General features: G+C 33.9%; 2 protein-coding genes across 4 annotated transcripts; one reads left to right on the top strand and one right to left on the bottom strand.

The window, feature by feature from the left end:
• Positions 1-14: 14 nt before the first annotated feature.
• Positions 15-1,370, top strand: LOC147384185 (UPF0481 protein At3g47200-like). The gene has a single exon (XM_086424875.1). It carries the CDS (start codon positions 15-17, stop codon positions 1,368-1,370), a length of 1,356 nt encoding a protein of 451 aa, XP_086281001.1.
• Positions 1,371-23,630: 22,260 nt separating this feature from the next.
• On the bottom strand, positions 23,631-27,346 carry LOC147384184 (sodium/hydrogen exchanger 1-like). 3 transcript variants are annotated; one of them, XM_086426675.1, is made up of 7 exons: positions 26,971-27,338; positions 25,846-25,905; positions 25,689-25,735; positions 25,404-25,598; positions 25,284-25,330; positions 24,029-24,084; positions 23,631-23,880 (listed from the first exon to the last, which is right to left on the bottom strand). In XM_086426675.1, the coding sequence occupies exons 2-7, from the start codon at positions 25,880-25,882 to the stop codon at positions 23,876-23,878; spliced, it is 387 nt and encodes a 128-aa protein (XP_086282801.1). In that variant the 5' UTR covers positions 25,883-25,905; positions 26,971-27,338; the 3' UTR covers positions 23,631-23,875. The 3 variants fall into 3 exon arrangements, with proteins under 3 accessions (XP_086282801.1, XP_086282803.1, XP_086282802.1); XM_086426677.1 differs by having other exon boundaries at positions 25,521-25,598; positions 26,971-27,337; XM_086426676.1 differs by lacking the exon at positions 25,284-25,330 and having other exon boundaries at positions 26,971-27,346.
• Positions 27,347-27,982: the final 636 nt, after the last annotated feature.

The following is a 27,982-nucleotide window of genomic DNA, read 5'->3' as shown; positions in this document are numbered from 1 at the left end:
AATGATTATACAATATGAGCAGTGTTCCCGCCATGTCCATACCTAATGAAAGCAGTTCAACCAGTTCAAACACTGTTCCCGCCATGTCCATACCTAATCAAAACAGATCAAACATCCACGGTAGATCCCGCATCGACCCTGTCCGAGGAAGTGGTACAGATAATCAGTCGGTCATAATCAACATAAGGGACAAGCCTCAAATTCAATTGATACCAAGGAGGCTGCTAAATATGAATGGCCGCAGCGAATTCTTTTATCCAGAGGTGGTGTCGATTGGCCCTTATCACCATGGCAAGTTTGTGCACACAGAGAGACTGAAGCAAATATATGGTGAACAATTCCTCTTAGGTTCTGTCAGTATTCTACAAATCATCTGCAGTGCGGTATCCGGGATGCTTGATCAAGTCAGGGGGTGTTACTCTGATGGCTCCACTACTACATATGACAATGAAGAATTCACGAAAATGATGGTCACAGATGGTATGTTTATTTTGCATTTTATGGACTGCACCGTGAATAAGAAGCACTATGAGCCGACCATATCACCCTATACCAGAACTTCCATAATAAGAGACTTGTTCTTGCTTGAGAACCAACTTCCATATGCGGTTCTCATGGTATTGATGATGTTAAAATACACTAGAAATGAAGGGGAAAAAATGCTCCATGAATTTCTCAACCTGATAATTAGTCCCCCAGGCTGCTCTTCTAGCATTGGGGATCATACAGATCAACAGCCCATTCATCTTCTTGACCTTCTTCGTATAAAACTGATCGGTACTGACAGATCCAAATCTGACCCATCACATTCCATTTTGCAAACGTTCCGTTCAGTCAATGACCTTAAAGCGGTGGGAATTAAACTGAAGAGGAGCCAAACAAGTTGTATAAAGGACATTCATTTCCAACCTCACATGTTCCAAGGAAAGCTATCACTTCCTCCAATAGTCGTTGATGACTTATCCGAAACTAGGTTTCTCAACTTAATTGCCTACGAGATGTGTCCAGATGCCCGCCTCGAATATGCAGTCACTTCCTACATCTATTTCTTTGATTCTCTTATTGATTGTGCAGACGATGTGAAGGAGCTGCGATCTAAGGGCATACTCTACAACTGCCTTGGAAGTGACAACCAAGTGTCTGATCTCTTCAACCAGTTGTCAAAGGAATTGGTGCCAGATCTTAATGCCTATTATGAAGTTATAAAGGGCATTGAATTGCACTGCAAAAGCAAAATGAGGGTCTCTATTAGTCAATTCGTGCACACTCATTTCAGTAGTCCTTGGACTGCTATCGCTTTCCTTGCAGCAACTTATGTCATCATCCTAACTAGCATTCAAAGCTACTTCGCAGTCTTCCCTAAGAAGTAAAATTTTCAATTTTTTTTTTTTTCCTTTTTTACCAATAAAAATGGACTTATTAAGCTTTCATCCATGTATCCTCAAGGGTAATTGTCAATCGTATTAGTTATGGGTTGTTGTAATAAGGTGTACCAGGGGTACACCAAATCATACTAGAGATTGCGAAAGAATAAGATATGTTATTGAAGATTTTATGTCTAATTAGGATTTAATTCTACCATTTTGCATATAAATCTAACTTTCACACCAAAAATGGCAAGTTTGAAGAGATCTTTTTTGGTTTATGCTATGGTCTGAGGAATTTGTTAAATGAGCAATAGTAGATGGAATCTGGCCATCAAAGACAACGTGATTCAAATTTTCAAATTAAACATCCCAATTTCTACTTAAACAACTAAAATGTTTTACATTTTCTACTATTTGTGTAATATAAGAGAGGTGTTACGGGAAATTAAAAAGAGTGCTCCTTATATTATTATTTTTTATTTGAAAAACGGGTTAGGTTCCAAGACTTGTGAAGAATTACTCATGGAAAAAACACATGACTCCCACCATTTAAACACGAAGTCTAACGGTCAAGATTTATCCTCGGGATAAATGTTCCTGAAATGTGGGTTATCGGGATAAGTATAAATCCCAATCATTGGATTTCTTCTATACATGATCAGGATCATGTGTTTTTGTATTTCTACATGACTCACCAGAACCAGCCGACCCGTTATCTTATTGGTTTTTCATTCTCAAAAGCAATATTTACGAAACGTATTTTTGAACTAAAATGTTTGATTGGGGTTGATCATTATGGTTTTTCTCCAAGTTGGTGAAAGTTTTTGTATTTATCTATCGTTACTGTAGGGAATTATATCCTAGTTCACTATGTGAAAAAATGGGTAAATCTGATACAAGATTTGTCAGATTTAGCCCTATTTTTCATGTTGAATTTACCCCTTTTTCACATAGTGATAGCTAGATGCACTACAAGAAACTATATTTATAGCAACGGAAATTAGTGATGATCACAACCTAGCTGTCGCAGTAGAGTTAGTAAAACAAATTAATGGCAGATTTATTTTTTTTTGGAAGATTACCAGTTACAATTACCGATCGTCGCTATAGTGCTTTTAACCCCTTTTTATATTACTCCCAACTGTCAATCATCTCTCTCTTTCTGTTAGACGTTCGAAATCTTGATGCCACCATCATCGAAAAACCCTCCAAACCAAGTAAGAATTTTTTTTATTTTTCTGTCATCCTTATATCTTATTTATTTATTTATTATATTGGATTATCTCCAATTTCTTTCTCGTTTCCTCGATTAGTAACCTAAGAATCTTCGCCACCATTGCCACCGTCTTAAACCCTAAATTATGTTAGGATTTCAATTTCTTACTCACGTGTTGTGATTCTCGACAACAATCTAAGTTAGAGAGAGAGATTCAATAAACCATTTTGATCTTAAAATAGCAGAAATTTCTCTTACAGGTATGCAATTATGCATTTTAACCCTACCTTTGTCACAGTTAATTGAGCTTCAATGCTTGGATTTCTTCATGATTTGTATTTTTTCAAATGAATTCGAACTCAGTTATCAATTTTTCTGATCTTGAAACGTATTAAATGAACAACATTCTGTCATTGTGGCTGAATCTGTGAGGTCATTTACAAATCTGAAGTGTTCAAACATGTATTTGAGTTTAGAGCGAAGTTTCTGGTTTGATTTTGATGCATTTGTTGTAAAGTTTAGAGTATTTAAGTTCAAAGTTGTTTCCAAGGTTGATTGGATTGGATTCGATTCGGTGTTGTTTGATCTAGAATGCATGTGTAAAGTAGAAAGTTTATGATTTTGTCTGAATTGAATGTAGAAAAAGTAGAACTAGTAGCAGATATATATATATATTTTTAATTTGGTGAATTTTGATCAGAGCTACCAAGATCCTTTTTTGCCCAATTTATTTCTAAATGTGATCGATTTTATGCAGACTCCATTAGCTTTTTCAACTTTAAATGAAGCTTTAATGGATTCAAGACTGCGAACCTGATAATAAATCACACAAATTCATAGCAGTAAAGAACTATAGATATGCACATCTAAGTCTTACAGAAAATATAGTTCATACATAATAAATCTACAAAACCAAGGATTAAGCTAGACGAGTATACCAAAATGTGATTGGAACTAGGATACTTGGGTTCGATCGAACAATCCAGTTTTTTCAAGTCAAGTTTTAATAAAGTATGTCATAATGGATTGAAATTTTGTGAGGACTGTCTTCAAGGCATGTACAATTCAGGATGTCTAAAATAGGGAGTATCTCTATCCTAATTCATATAAACAAGGTGTATCTTTTTTTTTCAGCATTATGTACTTGTGGTCATAGTAAACTAATATGTAATTGTGGTAAAATTTAACTTGATTGTCGATAGATGCTTAAAATCACTTTAATTGAAAGATCTGAAGTTTAAGTCAGGGTATCACTTCAATTGAAAGATCTAAAATTCAAGTCATGGTATCAACAAGAATATCAGCAAAATAGAATTTGGTCATGGAAGGTGCATTTTCATATATCGTGTCATGCACATCTTACTGCTTTGAGTTATTGGTAGTTGCTCCTTTGAAGTATTAGTGAATGTTGAGAACTGTGTAGACTTTTGTTTTAAGCTTCTTTAATTACTAATGGTTGTAAAATTAGAAGTATGTAAAATTTTAAAAAAATCGTGCTGATTTAATGCTTGCTTGACACTACAAGATGCTTGAGGGGCCATTTTTATTGTGGACTCTTAGTTCTTTTTGAATCACATCCAATATGAAATTTTGTCGTGGATTTTGATTTTTGTTATATATTGTTTGGACTATGGAATGAAAGATGGAGGGCAGTTTTGTTTTGAGGCGAGTGAATTGTTGAGCGAAAGGTGGGGCACTTGGATTCAAAGTCGCCAAAGGCATAGGCCAACCTCTTGCAATGTTGATGAAGATGAATCATTTGGTTTCAATTCTCCATCTCTATGATGCTGTTAATGCTCCCTGTGTGATAGAAAACATCAGTCACATGGACTTTGGTATTGTGGTAAATTACTAATATTATACCGTCTTTCCTTGTTTATTTTTTGTCTCTATACTGCTTTCTCACACTTGCAGCCCCTTGCCACCACTACTAACAAAATCAGCTCACATTGAACCACCATTGTCAGAACTATACATTATAGTCTATTGACTAGTATAAACATTATGGAACTTTATTTGATGTTCTAAATTATGACAAGAGGAGAAATATAGTGCGGTTTCATCATGTCATCTTCATAATAACCATTGTTATTATCTTCTTTTCTAGATTTTTGTTAATACATAATCTAGTAAATTAAGCACTCTGTGAAAAGCATTTAGTGTAATTGCTTCCATTTATTCCCAAACTTGTAACACAAACGACAAGAAATTGGAAATTCCACCTTCTACAAGTTAGATTTTTTTGCTTCAAATCACACATGCTCCCTTTCAAAAGGTCGAGCTTATTTTGTGCAATGTATTAGTAGCATTTAACATGGCATGCTTTTGGTCTAGTCTACATTCTTGAATTATAAATGCCTTATGTTTGTTAGACTCCCTAAACTAGTTTTCCATTGATCCGCTTATTCTGTTGCAAATTGAATTATAAATGCCTTGTGTTTCTTGGGTGCGGGTTGTGGATTATGGGATTCATAAGCTGTGGCTATACAACAATGTTCAGGTATGAGATTTATAATTGATCTTGTTCTCTACATGATGAATGTGTCCCTTTCTATAATTGTCCGGATGTTTGGCACATACAGAAATATCATTGCTGAGATGTATGAAAGAGGATGGGGAATGTAGAAACATCATTGCTTATATGGCTGAATTGGTTCTAGTTTTGTAGTGTTTCATGGGTGCGAACAATGGAGTTAGGTTCCAGATGTTTGTTTTCTCTTTGAATTAGAAAAGTTAAACATGTATGCTTCTCTAGAATGATTCGATTTGAATTCTTACTAGTTAGACACCAGTTAACAAAAATCTTCAATTTGATGAACTTAGTGGATTAATTTTCTCTCCAGGAAGGCATTCAATGACTAGCTTCTACATATTACGAAGGATGAAGGTGTTTATCTATATACAACTCTCCAAGATCAATGTTTATAGCGTATTATGAAGAAGACATCGAAACATCGCTTTTTAAAATTATATATTTGTTGAAGCTATAAGATAGCTCATTAGATTTTGAATTCAAAGCATGCTATGAATTTCAAGACAAACCATAGGATAATATTTGTAGTAACTTCAAAGAATCGAAAATCCTAACTTATTTTCCTTTTTTTTGTTTTTTGATTAGAAAATGAAGATTTTGAGTTCTCTATCCTCTATTTTGAATTTTGAGTCTTGATTCATCATGGAATCAATGCTTTGGTTTGATGGTTATTTATGATTTTCCTTCCGAGATATTTTTTTCCATGGAAAAATTGTGGGTTAGATGGTTTAACCAGCTAGATCCAAGGATTAACAAGAGAGCTTTTAGTGAGGAAGAAGAGATAAAGTTGTAGCCTCTTCCATGGTAGGATTGTTAATCCATAAGAGGATGGAGATGGCCCACCCATGGTCTAAAATCTAATATTATTTCAATGTTTCAACTTTTTTAGAAACTGAAACTATAGCGATACATTTTGATACACTGGATACATTTGATGCATTCAAAAACAAATATTTCAGTGGAGACCAAGGTTAGGGGGGTGCATGTTATGGATTTGAAAACAAACAGGTATCTAAAATATTTACGAAAACAAAGAGGGGATTATTCAAATAATGGTTTTGGGGAGGAGACCACAGTTTGAAAACAAAAGGGTATCTCAAATATTTACCAAAACAGTGAGAGGGGTATTTAAATAAGTGGTCTTTGGAAGAAGACCAAGGCCAAGGGCATTGTTTCAAAAGCATTCAAAATCAAAACATGACTTCAGTCTCACGTTTGGGGGGAAAAACAGAGGCGGGAAGAAGAAGAAGGGTGGTAAGCCGAGAATTGCCCTCAGATCTGAAAATCCAGGAATCTCTCTCTCTCCTTTGGATTCTCTATTTTTAAGTTTTACTTTGGAAAAAATTGAAATTTATTTATTTATTTATTTTACTTTTACTTTTTTCATAGAGAATTATTTTGCATATTTTATTTTTTAAATCGAAACCCTATAGCGAGGGTTATGCATGGTCGTCACTATAACCTTATTTTCCATCTGCAAAAAAAGTTTTCTCAAAAACAAATTTCTTGCAAAAATGCCTATAACGACAGTCATTGTAATGGTGGCCGTCATAGAAAGATATAGCAACTTCAGTTATACTGATGAGCAGCAGCGATCACTTTGGCCGTCGGTAACGGAAATAGCGACAAACTTTGAAAGATATAGCGAGGTCTTGGCCGTCGCTATATCCCTGTTTTCTTGTAGTGATGGCACATGCAAAGAAAAAAAAAATTACAAACACGCATATATTACAAAAATTAGAATTTATGTAAGAATAAAATTAGAATTAGAACCGGGCAGGCATGATCAAATAATTTTGGGAAGTGGTTGAGAATAAATCGATGTGAACTGAATGGGTTAGAGGCATGCTAGAGTGGGAGTTATTTGATCATGTCAGGTTCCTCGAGATGCTTTTTAGGTACGGAGAGGCATTATTTGGACTAAAGAAGTGGCAAGCACTAGATCATATTGCGTCTGTAGCTATTGCACTAAAAAAGACTGGTAAAGGCCGTCGTTAATTGTGACAGTTTTTAACAGTCGTTATTAACTTAAGTTGTGAGTGTGTGTTACATTAGATCAAATCTCTCGCACATTCTTTCTCTCTCTCTCTCTCTTGCATTCTGTATCCCTTGTTAACTCTCTGTGTCTGTCACCTTCTTGAGGTTCGATGCTGAGAAACTGTAATTATCAATAACTCCGCGTAATAGAAGTAGATGAATGTTTGTGGTAATTCGAGGTTACCAAGCCTCCACTGTGATGCTATAATTGAATATTAACTTCAATGCCTTTCATTGAATAACATAACATTATTAAAATAATTTTAAGAACTTCCATGCATGAAGAAGAGCTAAAGATTCAACACATTATTGGAACTGACACCAAGAGGGTAGCAACCTGCACTAAGAAACTTCCCAAAAGAATCTCTGAGAATAAAACCACCTCCACTCGGACCAGGATTAGGATTACAAGCACCATCTACATTCAATTTCAGCCACCCATAAGCTGCAAGATTCTATTATGAAGCACCGAAGAATTAAGTCTGAAATGCCAAACAGAGCTGAACTCTAACAACCAAGAAGATATCCTCTGAATATCTCTATTGATTGAAGGTTTTATCCCTTCAAACAAGTACCGATTTCTAGCTGTCCATAATGACCATAAGATCACCCACGGGGCAGCATTGAAAAACTAAATTGAGTTGAAGAAGGCCCTCGCCAACTGCAATTATCCTGGAAAGAATTCATAGGACCTGAACCATCCTTAAATGCAGCCTTGAAATAATTCCAAATCAAGCAAGCAAAGCGACATTTGAAAAACAAATGCTGAACATCTTCTTCCGCGTTCTCACATAGAGAACACAGTGACGGGAAAAGAAAAATTCCTCCTTTTGCGAATGCTATCTCCATGACAGATTCCATGAGCTACCTTCCAAGCAAAAAATTTCATCTTTTTTGGTGCGTTATTCTTCCAAATCACTTTCATTTTCGCTGCTCAGCTTCCTTGACTCGAACTGAATCCCATGCAACAGCCAAAGAAAAAGTGCCTATTTGCGACTCCTTCCAAATCAATTTATCCTTCGAACTTAGGTGAAGGCCTGAATTGAGTATAGTTTGGATTACGTTTCATCTCCAAGGTTGTAGCTTCAATTTGAGAATAAATATATTTGGGGATTGGAAGAATTGAAACCAGATAGATTGGAATAGACGATAAGACATGATTCAAAAAAGTTACACGCCCCCCTTCGCTCAGCATTTTCTATTTCCAGCCCTCTCATTTCCAAGCAATCTTCCTAACCAAGTTACTACACATTTCTTTAGTAACCCAACCCGAAAACAAAGGAACTCCCAAATAGTTTGCTGGAAGCACATTCTTCTCAAACCCTAGGCAATCCACAATCGAAGGGATATGGGAAGTATTATAAAGTTTAGGAAGAAAAAACCTACTTTTTTCCAAGCTAATCCTTTGACCCGAGGCATTCTAATAAGTTTCCAAGAAAGTCTTCAAAGCACTAAGAGACTTTTAAGTAGCTTTAGTGAAAATTATAGGATCATTTGCTAAATAAATAAGCATTGGGATAAAGGATCATCCTGACAAAGCCCACGACTCCCTTTGAAATAGCCGAATGAAGTCCCTTTCACCATAACTAAGAAAAATGCACTAGAAATGCATCCCGAAAATAGCTTGATAAAATGTGTAGAGAAGCCCATCCCCCTGAGAACCGACAATAGGAAACCCCACTTTAGCCTGTCATAAGCTTTTCTTCATATAGATCTTGAGAGCAATATTATTACCGCGAGTTTTTCTATTGAGATCATCAATAGTATCATGAGGCATAACAATATTGTCGTAAATATTCCTGCCTTTGATGAAAGCCCCCTGTTCTTGAGAAACTAACCATGGAAGAATCTCTCCCAATCTGATAGCTAAAATTTTAGAAACGATTTTATACAGATAATTACAAAGACTTTGGAATCAGCGCTATCGAGGTCAAGTTAACTGCTTTGGAATAAAACCACATCTGAAAAAGAAGTAACCGCCTTAGTCAAGTCCTTCTTAATAATATTCCAATGTTGCAGCCTCACCTTTGCTTTCTGTTTAAAGGATTAGGATCCGTATACACATAAAGCTACTCATAAAGTTAAATGTGTTTTGTCTTATATGGGCAAAAATGTTTGGAATGGGCTGATATTTTGTGAGGATGATCTCTATGGTGAGGAGATCATCCTTGCCATAAATCATCCCATTATGAAACTTCTAGCCCTATGTTTACAAGTCAAAAAATTTTAGACCATCCAATTTTTGTAAATCACTTTTAATGGGGTTAAAAGTTTTGGAATGGAATGATTTTTTTGCAAGGATGATCCCCTCACCACAGAGATCATCCTCACAAAAAATCAGCCCATTCCGAACTTTTTTAACCATATAAGACAAAAATGTTGTAGCTTTATGAGTAGCTTTATGTGTCTATGGAACCCCACCCTTGTTTAAATATACGAAGTTCATTTAGATTTTGTGTTTCAAACAGGTTTGGCCAGATACGAATCTGATCGTATTTTATTGGATCGGGTTTGGATCCTAAATCAAGGTCCAATAAAAATCCAATCTGACAAAATTCTGCTCCAATGCTCATCGGATCAGTACTGGTCCCTATCCGATCCTTATCATATTGGTCCCAAATGGACCCGTCCTATCTGGACCAGATCCATTGACAACCCCACCTCAATCATAGTGATCCCTTGATTGATACACGTTCACATTCACAACAACTTCGAACTCTTTTGTTTTTCCCAATTTGGAGACAGCACATAATTCTTCACTTGTAGGTACTGCAAGGATCTGCATTAGAAAAGAAAGAAAATCATAAAATACTAAGTAGGCGTTTGGATAGGACTCCTTGGTTACTTCTGACTCTTGCGGGGAGTTAGAAGTCGTTTGGATGCGTTTGGATGAACAACTCCTTCAAAGAGTTACTCCGCACAAGAGCAAGAAATTACTCTTTGTGAAGAAGTCGAGAAAACCTATTTCTCAAAACTCATCTTGCGGGGAGTCAAAATCGAACGGTTCGTTTTACCAAAATACCCTTAACTTTATTAATTTTATATGAAAATATTCTTAATTCATTTGCCCTTAAATCAAATGAAAGAAACATTTATTAATATTAAATTTTTTTTTTAAAATTTTGAGTATAATGGATTTAAACACATTATATTAATATTTAATATTTAAAATCTTATATTATATTATATTATATTAATATTTATAGTTAAACACATTATATTAATATTTAATATTTAAAATATTATATTATATTATATTAATATTTATAGTTAAAATGTCAAAAACAATATAGTTTGAAGGCATATTATGACACTAAAAGACAGTCTGTCAATTTTTTTTTTAAAATTTTGAGTATAATGGATTTAAACACATTATACTAATATTTAATATTTAAAATATTATATTATATTATATTAATATTTATAGTTAAAATGTCAAAAACAATATAGTTTGAAGGCATATTATGACACTAAAAGACAGTCTGTCAATTTTTTTTTTTAAATTTGAGTATAATGGATTTAAACACATTATACTAATATTTAATATTTAAAATATTATATTATATTATATTATTAATATTTATTATATTATATTATATTAATATTTATAGTTAAAATGTCAAAAACAGTATAGTTTGAAGGCATATTATGACACTAAAAGACAGTCTGTCAATTTTTTTTAAAATTTTTGAGTATAATGGATTTAAACATATTATATTAATATATTAATATTTAATATTTAAAATATTATATTATATTATATTAATATTTATTATATTATATTATATTAATATTTATAGTTAAAATATCAAAACAGTATAGTTTGAAGGCATATGATGACACTAAAAGATAAAAAACAGTAACTGGTATAATATAAGGGTATTCTGGTATTTTTTCTAGAAGTTAGTATGGTTCCCAAACAGACTTCTAGCACAAAAGTACTTCTGTCAATACTTCATAGAGTTGATTGCCAAACGCCCTTTCTGCACAGAATTACTTTTCCAGCTCCTCCATAGAGCACTTCAGCTCCTGTTCTTTGGAAGAGTAGTTCTGCTCCTGGTATCCAAACAGGCCCTAAATTTCCATTACTTGGTAAGTGAGTAAAGCATGATACTTAAGACTTACTTGCAATAGTAATCCAACTTGGTACTTCAGTTCGCACCAATCATTTACAAATAATCCATGATTCCTAGAACTTCCAGCAATACTATCTATACATGGTAGTTAGTTCACAGTTATATAAATTCAAGTACATTGTGCCATCTCTATAACTGATAATCACTCACTTTGAGTCTTATTCCAATGGAACAAACCAATGAAATCGATTTGGTTTCAACAATGGAAAGGTCTGAGGGGACATTGATTACTGAAGCAGTCGGAGAAATGACCAGAAGCCGTGCTAGGCCTATCTCAATTGCTGATGAACGTGAGAGACGTACTAGTATGACCATAGAAATTAGCCACCGTCCAAGAAGCAGGGAGGATTGGTTGATCGACATAATGATGGAAACTGATGATCAAAATACGGGTATCAAGCCACGAATTCAAAAGATACCATGGAGGTTACGAGAGATTGAAGCACATGCTTTCTTCCTGCGGTGGCGTCTATCGGTCCTTATCACCATGGCAATCCTAAATTCGAGATGATAGAGAAGCTCAAGAATGCAGCAGCACGGAGATTCGTCTCGGGTTGTGACATAGGGATTGAGGTCTTCAACAACAAAGTTGTAGAGGTGGTTGCTAAAGCCAGGGAGTACTACGCCGAAGGCTCCACAACAAAATACGATGATGAAGCATTTACACGCATAATGTTCTTGGATGGTTGCTTTGTTCTTCATTTCATTGAATGCATCACGAATAACAAGCACAGTGAATTGACAACGTGTTGCTATATTACGGCCTTCTTACAGAGAGACTTGTTCTTGCTAGAGAACCAACTCCCGTTTTTGGTTCTCGAGGTGCTGATGAGCGTTAGATTCCCTGAAAATGAAGGTAAAGAAATGGTCAACAAATTTATCAAGCATCAAGTGAATCCTTAGGTGTTGTTTTCAACTTCAAGTGGAGATCAACAACAGCAACAACCTCTTCATCTCCTCGATCTTCTTCGAACAAAATTGTTAGGTGAGTGTCCCGAGTTTGATTCATCTGATTCGAGTAATGCTGTTTGGCAATCATTTCGATCGATCAAAGAACTTAAAACAGTGGGTATTAACTTTAAGAGGAGCCATACAAGTTTCTTCAAGGACATCCATTTTCATTCCTCCAAGGTCCCGATAGTCATCGATGACTCAAGACAAGTTTCTCAACTTGATCTCTTTTGAGATGTGTCCGGACGCTTCCCATGATTATCAAGTCACACCCTATATATGTTTCCTTGATTCTCTCATCGATCATGCTGAAGACGTGAAGGAGTTACGTTCCAAGAGCATACTCCTCAATTTCCTTGGCAGTGACCAACAAGTTGCTGAACTCTTCAATGAGTTGGCAAATGATTTGGTGCCAGATCCTCATGCCTATTACCAAGTTAAAAAGGGCATTGAAAAGCATTACAAAAGCAAGACAAAGATCTCTGTGGTTGAATTCTTACACATTCATTTTAGGAATCCATGGACTGGTTTTGCTTTCTTCGCTGCAAGTTTTGTTGTCATCCTAACTTGGATTCGAACCTTCTATGCAGTCTTCCCTCGAAAATAATAGAGCATTTTTGAAGTTAGTGGTGATGTATGAAGCTGTCCTGTTTGTATCCGTAAAAACAATAGTGCAATAGTGCTCTACATATGTAATTCTTGTAGTATAAATCATTACATCTCTCCTCCCTTTTTTCTCTATCCAATGCTTGGTTCATAAGCTTGTAACTCAATGTATGTTTATACCCAAACATGCTGCCACCTGTTCACTTATATCTTTGCACCAAAACTAAAAATTTGAGCAGATGTTCACTTATAGCTTTTACCATCTGAAATGTGCATTGGTGGTAAAGTTTCGATAAGCTGATATAGGTAGCAAGATTCATATTTTCTCTGTAAATTAATCTTAAGAACGGGTATTTAACAAATAAAACTCATACCTCTACATTAAGTAAATTTTCATAGTAGTGGTAAATTATAGTTTGCCCGCATGAGCATCCTTTTTCGGGTTGAAGAGGTAAAAGAGGAACTTAGATAGTAAAGTTAGATGAGTGTTATTGAAAGGGGGAGAAGAGCAAAGACAATAAAGTTGAAGGGGGAGGGGGGGAAGAGGAATGACAATGAAGTGAGAGTGTGTGGATTCCACTCCTTTTGTCTGAATGTTCACACCCTAAAAGATGTAGCTGGGAAAGAGAGTAAAATTATAGCAAGTGGGACCTACAGTTTTGTTTTATTACATAGATTCTTTTCCACAAACTAGTTCCTACTATCAACAGACTTAATTACAAAATGGGTGCTCTTAGTATGCTACAAATAGATTTTCATTTATTGTGACAAAGAAGAACATGGTAAGCACATTAAGCGATTCTTTAAACTAACACTAAAAGGGAAAAAAAAATAGATTATAAAATATTAGATATCTGACTCCAATATTTCAGGTCATAGCAATCTAAGAGTTTCCACCCCCTTGGAAGTGGGACGAATCTTTGTAGATACTCCCTGCCACCATAAATAAATTTTTGGTAAAATCACAGGTGGGAAAAATCGATCTCCCGATCCTGGGGACCACACCCAGGTTGTTGAACCACTATTCTACCACTTAGGAGTCATGTGGTTATCATAGCACTCAAAGAACAGCACATATATGTATGAAATCTCTTTGAAATATTCTTTTACAAATTCATCGCACCGACATCCCCATGTATGTGTGGCTTGTCTAAAGTGATATGACACCATGTTCCACTCAAACATCAAAACATTTGCACAAGAAGGTTGCATCTCTTTATTGCATATTAACATGATTTAGTAAAGAAGGAAATAAATATTTAGCAAAAAAGGAAACGATTATTTTCGTATTTACCAATTGGAACCCAAATTACCCTTAGAAGTGGCGTTTTGATCCATTTAATAAATTAGCCCTCAAAAAATGCCATTACAAGTGGCTTTTTTAATCAAATGAATATTTTTTTTAAAAAATTACCCGTTTTTACCGTCTCTTATACATATAACACAAACAACCCCTCAATTTTCCTCACTAGATTTCTCAACTCTCATCTCTCTCATTGCTACTAATTCTCTCAAGTTATATAACGATCTTAAATTCTTCATCATCTTATTACTCATATTTTATTTATTATATTTTCTCAATTGAATCAACAATGTCTTCAAGAGCAATCATTTATTGATATAGAGGTCACGTTGAAGAAATCAAGTACAATTGTGGAAATATGGGAATTTGATCGATTTCATTAGAGATTACATATTCAATAACAATTCTCAATTAGGTCATTTATCATATTGAGAAATTTTTAATTGATATTTTTTACCGAGGAACATGGGAATATATATTACAAAATAACCAAAATTTCAAAAATATAATTTATTTTTTTGTGATTAAACATGAAAATATTGAAATGTGTTAATCTAATTACGGTCACACTAACTTTCAAGGTAAGCCTAGCTCATTAAATCAATACTTTGGAGATGGGCTTAGCTCATCGAATCCATATTAACCTTTCAACCATAATCTCATTAGGTAGGGTTCAACTGAATCTAATGTTACAATATAAAATGATTCTAATAGTGAATTAGATGCATTTCTTAATAAAAATTTAAGTTCATCGTAAAATTTACAGTAATGTAGTTGCATTAAGAGAAGCAATAATTGCTTTAACAATTAAAAATAAATTTTCTATAAATTATGTTATAAATAATAGAGAAAAAATTATAGTTAAATGTGAAATCCAACTGTCAGTGAAGTGTATATGCTACAAAAGTTGCAAATGATGATTTATTTGCCATACAATGTTTTAACACAATTCACATATGTATGGATAGAATGGATCAATCAAGAGCTCATCCCGAACCAAGTAACAATTGGATAAAGGATAAAATTTTAACTCGTTTAAGGATTAACCAATTTTATCCTCCTCCATCCATAGTTTCCGATATGAGAGACGAAAATAACATATGTATCATATAGATTAAATCTTAAAAAGTCAGGAAAAAAAAAAGTCAATCGTGAAATACATAGTTGTGAAGTTAAGGCATATAGAAATATTCAATGTTATTGCCGAATCATTCTAAAAATAAATTCAGGAAGCTTTTACTTTCATAAAATTAGTCAAAATAGTCATTTTCAACGTATTTTTATTTTCTTCAAATTATATATAGATGGTTTTAAAAGTGAATGTTTACCTATGGTAGGACTAAATGGTACATTTTTAAAGGATAAATAGTAAGGTATAATGCTTACTAAGATTGCTCACAAGCAAAAGTATAATATTTCCTACTTGCATATTTTAGTCAAACAAGGACATAAAGGTACTTAGAAATGATTTTTAAATTTGTTTGAAATGTCACTTAGTCCTTATGATTTTAATAAAGTTCATTTATTTCTAATAAACAAAAATGACTAATACTTGTAGTTAATAAATGTTGCACTTCATCATACGAATTTTTTGGCATTTAACATTTTCAAGAAAATTTAAAAAGAGTCTATAAATCAAAATTATTTTGTACTTTTAGAAAAGGTGACTAAAGCATACATTGAAATTGATTGTACTGCAAAATTAGAACTAATTTAGCTAGAAAATATTGAAATATATATAATTGAATTATATCAAACTAAGATCCGACACATGCATTAGTTTATTAGGCAGTAAGTTACTCTCTTATTGAAAGTATGGAGCTTTAACGAAATCCTAGTGAGAGAAACTCTTTCAATAGAGAAAAATCACATCAAAAGGAATCTGAGTGCAGCCTAGATCTAGATTGCCATAGGATTTCCTACAAATTTCTACATATAGTGGATTTTCTAAGAGGTTCCCTCTCAATCGTTGGAATGGCTGAATCTTCTTGAGGTTTCTCTTGGAGAAACATTTTCAAAGAGGGCGCGGGGTAGAATGGAAATTTCGTCTTTAGATTCTGGGTTTTCTTTTAAAATTTAGCTTGGCAGAGGATTGCTAGATGGTTCAAAATTCAATGATTTGGACAATTAGATGACGTCCTTTAATATTGAGGAAGTGGAACCTAGATATGATTAAATCGATTCCAATATCGATTCATTTTTCAGGTCTACCTCATCAATTCTAGAGTCTAAATAGTCTTGCATCAGTTAGTAGCCCTTTCTGGACTATGCCGCACATAGGAAAACCCACGCTTAGAAGTGTCGACAACAAATTTTACAAATCTACATTGAGATTCATGAAATAAGATGACAAATTATTTTACATTTATTTGATGAAAAATGAGAGTACAAATCTCAGTGTTTTCCTCTAAGAAAACAGTTTCCTAAAAGTCCTGTTTTTTTTTTTTTTTTTTTGAATTTTAGAAAACATCTTCTTTGATCAAATATTTTCGGGATTTTTTTTTTAGTAGTGTTTTATAATATATATATATATATATATATATGGGAAATGTTCAGCAACAAACATTTTGACAAACATTTTGGCAAAACATTTTTCAAAACATGGGTTAGAGGTTTTGGAATGGGCTGATTTTTGGTGAGGATGATCTCTACGGTGAGGAGATCATCATCACCAAAAATCAGCCCATTCCAAAACCTCTAACCCATGTTTTGAAAAATGTTTGTCAAAATGTTTGTTGCTGAATGGGACCCTATATATATATTGGGGAGGTTCAAGAGCCATATGTAAAAACATATGAAAAAACAATAGTTTTTCAAAATATGGGTTATAGGTTTTGGATTGAGCTGATTTTTTGCGAGGATGGTCACTATGATGAGAAGATCATCCTCACAAAAAATCAGCTCAATTAGAAACTTCTAAATCCATCAAAAGTGATTTACAAATTATTATTATTATTATTATTATTATGATCTTTCCATCATAGAGAGCATCCTCACAAAAAAATCAACTTAATCCGAAACTTCTAACCCATATTTTGAAAATTTATTAATGTTACATTGTTTTTACATATGTTTTCTCATATGTCCCTTGAACCTGACTCTATATACATATATATATATATATATATATATATAGGGGGGCGGTTCAAGGGCCATATGTAAAAACATATGAAAAAACAATGGTTTTTCAAAATATGGGTTAGAGGTTTTGGATTGAGTTGATTTTTTTCAAGGATGGCCACTATGATGAGAAGATCATCCTCACAAAAAATCAGTTTAATCAGAAACTTCTAAATCCATCAAAAGTGATTTAGAAATTATTGACAAAAATTTGTAAAAAATCGATGGTCCACATTCTAAATCACTTTTAATGGGGTTAGAAGTTTCAGATTGGACTGATTTTTTTTTTTTGGGGGGGGATGATCTTCCCATCGTAGAGATCATAATCATAAAAAATCAGCTCAATCCGAAATTTCTAACCAATATTGTGAAAATTTATTATTGTTACATTGTTTTTACATATGTTTTCTCATATATCCCTTGAACCAAACCCATATATATATATATAGGGAGCGGTTCGGCAGCCCTAAAGTTTGCCAAGTTTGGTGCCAAACATTTTTTGTAAATCACTTTTGATTGGGTTAGAAATTTTGGAATAGGCTAATTTTTTATGAGGATGATCTCTACGGTGAAGAGATCAAACTTCTAACCCTAGTTTACAAGTTGAAGAATTGTGGACCGTCCAATTTTTGTAAATCACTTTTGATGGGGTTAGAAGTTTTGGAATAGGCTGGTTTTTGGTGAGGAAGATCTCCTCATCATAGAGATCATCCTTACAAAAAATCAGCTCATTCCAAAGTTTTTAGCCCATATTTTGAAAAATGTTTGGCACCAAACTTGGCAAACTTTATGGTTGCTGAACCGTCCCATATATATATATATATATATATATATATATATATATATATATATATATATATATATATATGTATATATTTTAGACTTGGTGATAAGAGTCATTAGAAGGACGTGTAGGATGTATTAATGGTTGGATTCAATTTAAGAGTAAACCAACCTAAAGCGAACATTTGATTAGTTCCTGAATGCTTAAACTTAGGTATTAGTGAAATATATGGGCTTAGTAAGATTTGGCCTTAATTCATGAGAAGGAAACTCACAATCAAACCCAATTTCATCACCGTTTCACGTGTTAGGAGTTTTGCTTTAAACAGGCACAAGATGACAAAATGATGTGGTGTCCTGTACATTACTGTAGATTCTTTTTCACGAGATACGAGTAAAAAGCATCTACGGATTTGGTTCTTGAACTCAGCGTGTTTGAGAAGGGCTCTCCAATCTTGCATTTTGCTTCAACAAATCAAGAACAGATCTAATTTTTCAAGTCGGATTCAAGAGGATACCTCTGTGATCAATGCATACAACATCAAAAACAAGCCTGTAATCCTTAATGAAACCAATCAGATTCTCGTCATATTCAAACCCTGGGTTCCATATCCATGAACCGTAGCCAAAAACCTATAGTACCATGGTTTTACATCACAGATTCGAGAAAAAAAAAACCCGACAAATTTAAGGCGCCGTTTGCTGATAATTGCTCTTTACGAACTCTCGTGATCTCTCTATTTCTTATATGAAACTGAAACCTCCAAAGCTGACGACTCCGAGAAAAAAAAAATGGCAATTGAGAGAAATCTATTTAGATCTGGGTTTTCTGCAAACCCATAGAAGTATTCTCTGACTTCTTTTTCTTCTCGAATTTATTTCGAATGTTTTCTAGTTGTAATCTATTAACAGAAATACACACCGACTTTTATTTGTAACAAACCGAAGGGGCGGCTATTTGCACACCGGAATGGCTTAATCCACCCACTAATATGCAGATGCACATTCTCACATAGCCGTCTTCTTCTGTTTTTTTTTTTTTTTTTTTTAAACATAAATATGAATTTTCCCCCACAGCAGTCACAAATGTCGATCCTGATTCAGTCCTTAAAATCATAATTCCTGCCCCATCATTGCCTTAATCAACGGTCTACAATCATGGCCCCATCAAACCTTAGTTGAATGGATAGATCATCCCATTCAACCTTGTATAAGAATAAGGGTAATCATTCAAACAGCAATTTGAATAGCTAGCGAATTTTTTCTGTTTTATTGCAACCTCCTTTCAACCCTGATTTTCCCTTCCAAATTTAATTCAAATTTCCGCTTGATGTCAATTCATATTACTTCTCTAAAACAAATCCCTTAAAAAAATTTCAATGAATCACTTTGCAGATCATCATGAATTGTTTAATGGTTAATGGGTCGGGGTAGTATGGGCAACTGAGAAAATCTCCACAATCAAATAATATTAGTTGTTTTTTTTTTTTTTTTTTTAAACGAAAAAACAAACACCCCAGAATGTGGAGTTCAGGGAATAATTTTTTTTGAATGAGAACAGGGACTAAGCTCCCTTAAGATATCAAGCCCAAGCAAATTGCGATAGTCTTTGCTTGTTAACAAGATTCTCAAGAGCTTATTTGATAAAAGGCTGGTTTTGCTTGCTTCTTCGAACTTGTGAATGATCGAGCATCAAGATTCCTTCATGACTTGTATTTCATTCTCCATCTTGCGTTGCCATTTATTTGTGAGATGTGAATAGCAACATATGGATATGAACTTACTGTATCCTTCTCTTTTTATTTATTTTTATTTTTTTATTTTATTTCTTTGAAAATATGTGTTGAAACTTCCTTATAATTTCCTCCAGAATTCTAAAATGTCATTACGACTGAATATCTAGGTTTAAGTCTCTTTGGGTGTGAAAACCCCCGGCTGTCCGCTAAATAGTGGATTAGGTGTCCAATCTATGTATCTCAGGGATTTTTAAAAGAATAGGGAGTCGTCACCTAGTTTAGGTCTAGGAACCAAAATTAACTCCAAATGGATATAAGTCGGTCCGTAGATCAAAGAGATGGGTAAGGCGTCAGATTACGGATTTCGGAAGGTGTTAGGCACCGAACCCGCCTGATCAAGATGATCAGTCCCTACTACGATCCAAAAATATCATATGGTCAACAATTAAAGACTAAAAGTCAAACTAGGGTCCAATTATCATCAAATTACATCGGATTTACTAAACAAATCCTACGGTTAAAATAATTACATGATTTAATGAGGCATACATGGCACCAAAAATTTATTGATCAATTCGATCATATTTTGAATAATATGAAATCGATTTTCAATGCCGTGTATATAAGATTAGTGAATTGACTCATTGACGATATTTTATCAAAGAGATTCGATTTTTGAACCGCTACGTGCATTAAATTAGTGAGTTTTTGAATCCATAAATTTTAAATTTTGATTTTTGAAATGTCACGTGTATTAAAATCAATGAGTTAACTCACATGCCCGATTTTATAGGAAATCTCAATTTGAAATATTCAATGCATACAAAAAATTAGTGAATCAACTCATGCGTCCATTTCGTGGGAAAATCCAGCTTTAGATTTCAATGTACACAAACTCAGTGATTCAACTCGATAATTTTGATTGAAGAAATTTTTTTTAATTGTCATGTGCATCGAAATTAGTGAGTTAACTCACACATTTATTGATCAAAAGGATTCGATTTTTAAATTATCACGTGCATAAAATCAATGGGTTAACTCACAAATTATTAATCAAAGAAATACAATTTTTGAGTTACCACGTGTCCTAAAATCAGTGGGTTAACTCACAAATTTTGAGTTGCCACGTGTCCTAAAATCAGTGGGTTAACTCACAAATTTTAAGTTGCCACTTGTCCTAAAATCAGTGGGTTAACTCACAAATTTTAAGTTGCCACATGTCCTAAAATCAGTGGGTTAACACACAAATTTTGAATTGCCACTTGTCCTAAAATCAGTGGGTTAACTCACAAATTTTGAGTGGCCACGTGTCCTAAAATCAGTGGGCCAACTCGTTGTTCAATTTCATGGGAAATTTCGGTTTCCAATGCACATGAAAATCAGTGAGTTGACTCATTGATTTTCCTTGAAAAAAATCGATTTCTTAATTTGTCATGTATCAAAAATTCATGAGTTGATCAATTCCAATATTTGCGACTTGGCTAAAAATTCGATGAATCTACTTGACAATATGAACACCCAATGAGCCGATCCACCAACTTGATATAAACGAGTTAATTCAATTAATCTAAAAATGGACGAATCGATCCATTAATAATTTGGAATTGTAAAGATTGCCATGGCGCTACACATACCTCGAAAATCAGTGAATTGATTCAAATGCATTAAAAATGCGATCGAGAATGAAATAAATAAACAAATAAATAAAAATAAAAATAAAAATAAACAAAACAAAGGAAAAATGATTCTCCTAACCTATCAATAAACAAATTAACAACATACATATTCTCCTATCCTATTGATATGTGAAAATAAACAAAATAAATAAATAAAATAAAATAAGAATTTTGAAAGAAAAAAAAATATAGAAATGCATCTAAAAAAAAAATATTTTAACCCGATGAATATGCGAAGAAAAATAAATAAGAAAAACATAGAAACAATATACAAAAAAAAAACAAAAAATTTTCTAATCCTATCGGTACGTAACGAAAAAAAATGGAAACAAAAGAAAAAAAAAAATACTTACTTATAGAATGAAATGGATTCCTTTAGGTCCAACTCGGAGACTTGCGAGTACTTGATTAATGTTTGCTGTGACCGGCGAGGTTGATCTGAGAGGTATTGCAATAGGTGAAAAAGAACAAAAAAAAAAAAAAATAGCTGAGTTACTGTTTCGTGTATGAGGCCAAGAGGTGGTGGTGGCTGAGAGAGAGAGATGGAGGTTGGGAGATAGAGAAAAGTCTGAGAGGGCGTGGGGCAGCAAGAGGGGTTTAGAGAAAACGTCTGGAAGGAGTGAGAGGGCTCTTTTTTTTTTGCTGTTGTTTTTAGGGAAGGAATACGAGTGGAAGACGTCAATCCAGAATCCTTTTTCTTTGCTCTCTTACAGGTTTTATGGTGGAGAGGAAGGTGAGTTGCTGTGGAGGGTAGAATGTGAGTTGAATGGAGAGGAAGAAGAAGGGCATTCAGTAATCACCCACTGGGGAAGAGGGACAGCAAAAACATTGGAGATGTTGTTGGTCTGTAAGAAATGAAGTGCAGCAATCGAGAGAAAAGAGGGCTGTTGTTGCAGGTTTTGTTGTGAAGAAGAAGAAGAATTGAAGACGTGGGTTGATGGTAGAGATCAAAGGGATGAGAGAAACGAAACTGCTGATTTATTTTTAATGGCAGCCAGCCAAGATTAGCACCTTTTTCTCTGGTTTTTCTCTTTTTTTCTTTCTATCGAAGGCAGCCAAAAAATCTACTCTAATGGTTGCCTCTCATCTTCTTTTATGGTGGTTCTTCCCCACTAAAAACATGAGAGAGGGAGAGAGGACATGGGAAAGATGAGTGAAGAATGTGGGTGGTTATTGAAGGAGTTGGAGAAGGAGAAGAAGACATGGGAGGAAGAAGAAGAGAGTGCCCACGTTTCCCTCTTGTTTTTTTTTTATTCTTTTTCTATTTCTTCTTTTTTTTTTTGGAGAATGGGAGCATGGATCCTATGCTACTCGTACTACAATAATTTCTCGCTAATGAGTCGTGATTGATTGATTTTTTATTTGAGTTTGAATTTTGGATTTGTCAAATTTTTTTTTGATTTTGACTTAGGTTCGTTTTGAATTTCGATTTGAGTTTTAATTTTTGATTTAAATTTTGAACGGATTGATTAATTTAAATTTAAATTTTAAATTGACTTTAAATTTTAATTGGTCGGTTAATTGGATTTTGATTTGATCAAATCACTATAAAAAATGAGGTATTTAGAGGCGGTTTTAAACCGCCTCCAATATGATTAAGGGCGGTTTTTTCAAACCGCCCACTATAGTGGCATCGCTGATTCCTTTTAGTGGCCTACTAAGGGCGGTTTTAAAACCGCCTCTAAATAATGATTTAAAGGCATTTTTTTTTATATTTTAGAGGCTAGCCTCTAATAAAAATAATTTAATGGTGGTTTTAAAATCGCCTCTCAAGAATATGATTTAAGGGCGGTTCTTATATTTATAGAGGCTATTTTAAAACCGCCTCTAATAATAATAATTTAATGACGGTTTAAAAACTGCCTCTAAAGAATATAATTTAAGGGCGATTCTTATATTTTAGAGGCTATTTGAAAACCGCCTCTAATAATAATAATTTAAGGGCAATTTTAAAACCGCCTCGAAATATTATTATTTGAGGGCAGTTTTTATATTTTAGAGGTAGTTTAAAAACCGCCCCTAATAACAAATTAATTTAAAAAAAAAAAAAAACAACATTAAAGGCAGTTCAAAATCGCCTCTTATGTTGTAAAAAAAAATATTAATAAAATATTCATTCAAAATAAAACCTACAATTATATAAATAAAAAAAGCTGCTATTGGCACTACAAATTTCACTTATCACTTGTTTATAAAAAGATACCACAACCTGTAAATGAATATTTTACCAAACATAAGCTACAATCTACCAAAAATACATCTATGAAATTCAAAAACAAATTACGCATTCACGAATATTTTCACTATAAAAAAAAAGACAACTCTATGAATTATAAACAAATGTGTATGATTCTTGGATTTAGTGTGCACTTGAAGCCAATCATCTCCCATACTCCACCCCATCTCCATGCTCACTCTGGCAAAATAAAATAGTAAAGCCATAAATCATATACAACCAAAATACTTGGATATCGTGAGGTTCGTTGTTTTGGGTAAGTAATCTACTTAACAATTTAGCGAAAGCGATGCAGAAGTATGGAAAGTAAAAGAAAATCACGTTGTACCTTTTCGTGAATGAATGCTCTCACTTGTTTTCGGCATATTACCATTAAAGATCACCCTGAAATACAAAGAAACAAATAAATGGATAAAATCAAACAAGATGGCCATTATTTATTTACACGATTTGTCCACTTAGCATACATTTTAACATATGAACCTGCAATTTCGACCTGCAATACTACAGAGACCTGCAATACCACTCAATGTCATAAGGTTCCATATCTATCCATATCCAGTTTCAAACTCACGTATCCCTATCCTTTCGAAGTTAGTTTAACCAGGACATGGTTCAATCCCAGCTTAGTCATAAAAACAACTCCTACATTAATCAATCCCACATTAATAATCTTGATTTGAAAGTTCAAGGGTGCCACTACAACCAAGTCCATCTAGTAAAAAAACATTCAACTTCACCGACAAGGTACTTGCCAAGTGTCTGACTTAAATAATGAGCAACCTTTTATAAAGTACATGGAGATTCCCTAAACGTAAATCCATCTTGCTAGCTACCTCATTGACTATCGCCAATGGAAGACTTGAAAGGACCATATTCCTACAAACAGATTTGGACAAGGCTTGTGGTTGGTCACAATTAATAGGAGTTAATTGTGTTCGATCTGAGAAAAAATGATGCATGCAATCAATGATTAGAGCTCATCTCATTGTCTTAATATTAACAAATAAATCCCCAAAAGGCTAGTTCAAACTTGGTGCATTAGGAGGGTCCACCATTTCACACTTGTTATTGTTGAAGCAGTCTTACTACAAACTTAGTTGAACAAAGTGGGAGTGGTATAAGAGGGGACTTGGGAGTGAGGGTAGGGAAACATATATTGCAAACAAGTTTTAGTTTAATTGCTACTAAGTTTTAGTTTAGCTTTTATGGAAAAAAAAAACGAAGGTGGTGTCAGTTAGACTACATGGATGATGTGCCAAATGTGATATACATAGACAGGGTGGAGCCTTGCAGAATGGTAGGTTCTACTCTCTTGCACATGCACCACATGTGCTACACTGAGGCTGGTAGACAGTCTGCAGTCTACGGGGTAACCACTACAATTTTTACCTCCTAAAATGTTAAGGGAAACTGTTTTACCAAATACCAAGTACCAAAAGTAAAGATAACACTGAAAGTTACAACATAATGAGACAAAAACAACATTTAACTTGGTACACAGAGAAAGAAATTTTCCAATACAAAAACATAACTCTAAAGATATAGCCTATAAGAAGTAAACAGTGGAGTCATTAACAAACCTGCCAAAATATAATTTTTTGATAACGTATGCACTAAGTAGACCACTCTGCAAGAGAAAAAGAAGAAGGCTTATCTTACACACACATGAGAGAGAGAGAGAGAGAGAGAGAGAGACTTACAAACACTCCTAACAATGTGCTTATGGTAAATAAATATAAGAAGTTGTCAACAAAATGCAAGGTAGTGCTGGAATTGATGTGAGTGAGATCATAACTCTGGATTGCATTAAAAAGTACCACTGATGTAGCATCATTAACAACACCTTCCTCGAAGACTAAACTGTATAATAGAGGTGTCTCATCCTGATTTAGCACCTGTACCAGCAAATAAAATAAACTATAGTTTTTGTTTATTCCTATTTTGAGTAGTTCAAACAATACACAACTTTTTAAGTCTTTCCATACCTGCAATGTGCAAACAGAATCTGTTGCGGAAAAGATTGCTCCAAGGGCTGAAAGTAATCAAATGGGATACAGATGACAGTACAAAAAATGGTGAATTAAAGCAAAAGACAGCATAAAATATAGGCGAGATAAGAAGAGAGTGAAATAAAGAGAGTACCAAGATAATCTCCAATCTCCAGGGCACCTACGTCCATCTTTTTAAATATTTGTCTAGCACCTAAGTCATGGATTGGAGAAAATCATGAGAAACTAATGCGACACCTCTATTATACAGGACACCTAAGTCATGGTTTTCTATCAACATATCAATGCAGGACACCTATGCACATGTCTGTGTCTTTGTTACACAGCTTGTCGTTATCCACGTGCCTGCTCAAATCTAGATTTTAGTTCAATCCATGTTGGATGCTGTATCAAATCACAAAATAATAATAATAATAATAATAATAATAATCTATAACAATGTGCCTACATGAGACTTTGGTCTAGTCCATAATTGAAGTAAGGCCCCAAATATCATATAAAAAAGAATGGACTAATTGCATGATAGACATGTCATCTATTAAGTACAAACATAATCAAATAGGTGTGTAAGATGACGAGGAATGAGGATAGCACAACCTCCACAAAGTAACAACAAGAATGGTGAAAAGCAACAAGAAACCCTTAAAAGTGTGCTCATTCATTGAAATTTTCCTAGCTTAAAGTTTTCTTAACATAAAAGTGAGGGGGGCTGTTGAGTGTAATTTTCCTCCACTCTCGGGTGTCATACCCTAGTTAAGCCCAGTGAACCTCTTATATTCATAGTTCTCCCTCTCTCCAACAAATCAGTCTTTTGTAGTAGTTGGTTGGTTAACACCATAAAGAAGATGTCCTAGCTTAAAGTTCAATCAAATAATCCCTATAGATTTCTCTCCCTCTCCAAGATCAGTCTTTTTGTGGTAGTTGGTTGGTTAACACTACAAAGGAGATTTCCTAGCTTAAAGTTTGATCAAATAATCCCAACCACTTCTTGATAAGATACTTCAAAAATAGAGAAAATGAAACAATGAGAAATAAACTATCCATAAATTTATGTGTTACTATTGCCAGCTAATCTGTGCGATGGGCCAATAGAGCAGATGGTTAAACACTTCTTTCATTTATTTATTTTTTCGAAAAATACAAATAAAAAATAAAAGTACAACATAATCTACCATTCAAAGTATAATATAAGGCACCCTTTGCCTTATATAAACACATACAAATAAACTAAATTAAGAAGTAACAGGGGGTGGAATACCGTTATGGCAATCTAAAGTCCACTGCACTTTTGATGCCTCGGGATCGGGCAATAGTACACAGAGGTGATCCGCACCAGTAACGGGTGTCCTTAAGATAGAACAAACAGCCTAAACACAGCATACTCAAATTCAATTGCAAGTAAATAGAGAAGGAGGGGGTGGGGAGCTGTCTTTACCATCCATAAAAAATCAGTAATGTGAGGTCAATGAATGGAATAGTTCCAAAAGATTTTTTTTTAACGTTTTGAGCCACTTTTTTCCTTCTTGGAAAGTGTCCCAAGACCTATTATTTGTTTTCTAAAATCAACGATGACAAGAAGCAATATGAAATAAAGGTCAAATTGGCCACAAGACTGATTTAGGATCTAATACAAAAGTAAATGTATGCACTAGGTACATGTTTCTCTTAACATAGCAGGATACGTTGGGCTACATGAATTAGTAATTTCAACATCCCAACGCAACATATATATATATATTATAAGGGATTTTTTGACCATTTAATACTTATATAAATAAGAAATAACTCAACCAATTGCAAATTTCTGCTGACCAAAACCATGTATGGAAAACTTTAACATTATTCAGAGACTAGCATGCCTTCATGGTTATGGACAATTGTACTAAGGAAATAAAAGCACATTTTTATTGCTTGAGAAAGATTTTCTGTTTGTTGATTTCAAATGCTGGACCTTTTTCATTTTTGTTTCTGTGATTTTTGAAATGCAATTTAAATCTAGAAGCATCAACAGAAATCAGAGACATAAATAGTTAAATAGTAAACTGAACATATCAACAGGTGATCATCTTAAGAATAAATGGGGGGAACAAAAAAATAAATAAATAAATAAATAAAAACTAGGCAGAGATCATCTTACTGTATGTGCAGACAGCACACATAAATTTGCCATCTGCACGACTAGCTTTTGTGGATTGGAGCTATCCAAGATGCATAAGCTGGGAAGCTTACTCTCAAGATCAGGTTGGGTACGATGTACCATTTCTATAAAC

The sequence above is a fragment of the Akebia trifoliata genome, chromosome 15 (assembly GCF_017979445.1).
Source record: "Akebia trifoliata isolate Shusen 1 chromosome 15, ASM1797944v1, whole genome shotgun sequence".
In the NCBI taxonomy this organism is placed as follows: Eukaryota; Viridiplantae; Streptophyta; class Magnoliopsida; order Ranunculales; family Lardizabalaceae; genus Akebia; species Akebia trifoliata.
The sequence above is the reverse complement of the archived record's forward strand: the minus strand, read 5'-3'. Positions and strand labels throughout refer to the sequence as shown.

What these genes read in the sequence shown, in the direction of transcription:
- LOC147384184 (XM_086426675.1), bottom strand. Translation starts at nt 25,882, where the DNA reads ATGGACGTAGGTGCCCTGGAGATTGGAGATTATCTTG. An exon ending in ATTCTGTTTGCACATTGCAG is followed by an intron (nt 25,599 to 25,688) that starts GTATGGAAAGAC and finishes TTGCTGGTACAG; the next exon opens with GTGCTAAATCAGGATGAGAC. An exon ending in AAAAAATTATATTTTGGCAG is followed by an intron (nt 24,085 to 25,283) that starts GTTTGTTAATGA and finishes TTTGTATTTCAG; the next exon opens with GGTGATCTTTAATGGTAATA.
- LOC147384185 (XM_086424875.1), top strand. Translation starts at nt 15, where the DNA reads ATGAGCAGTGTTCCCGCCATGTCCATACCTAATGAAAGCAGTTCAACC.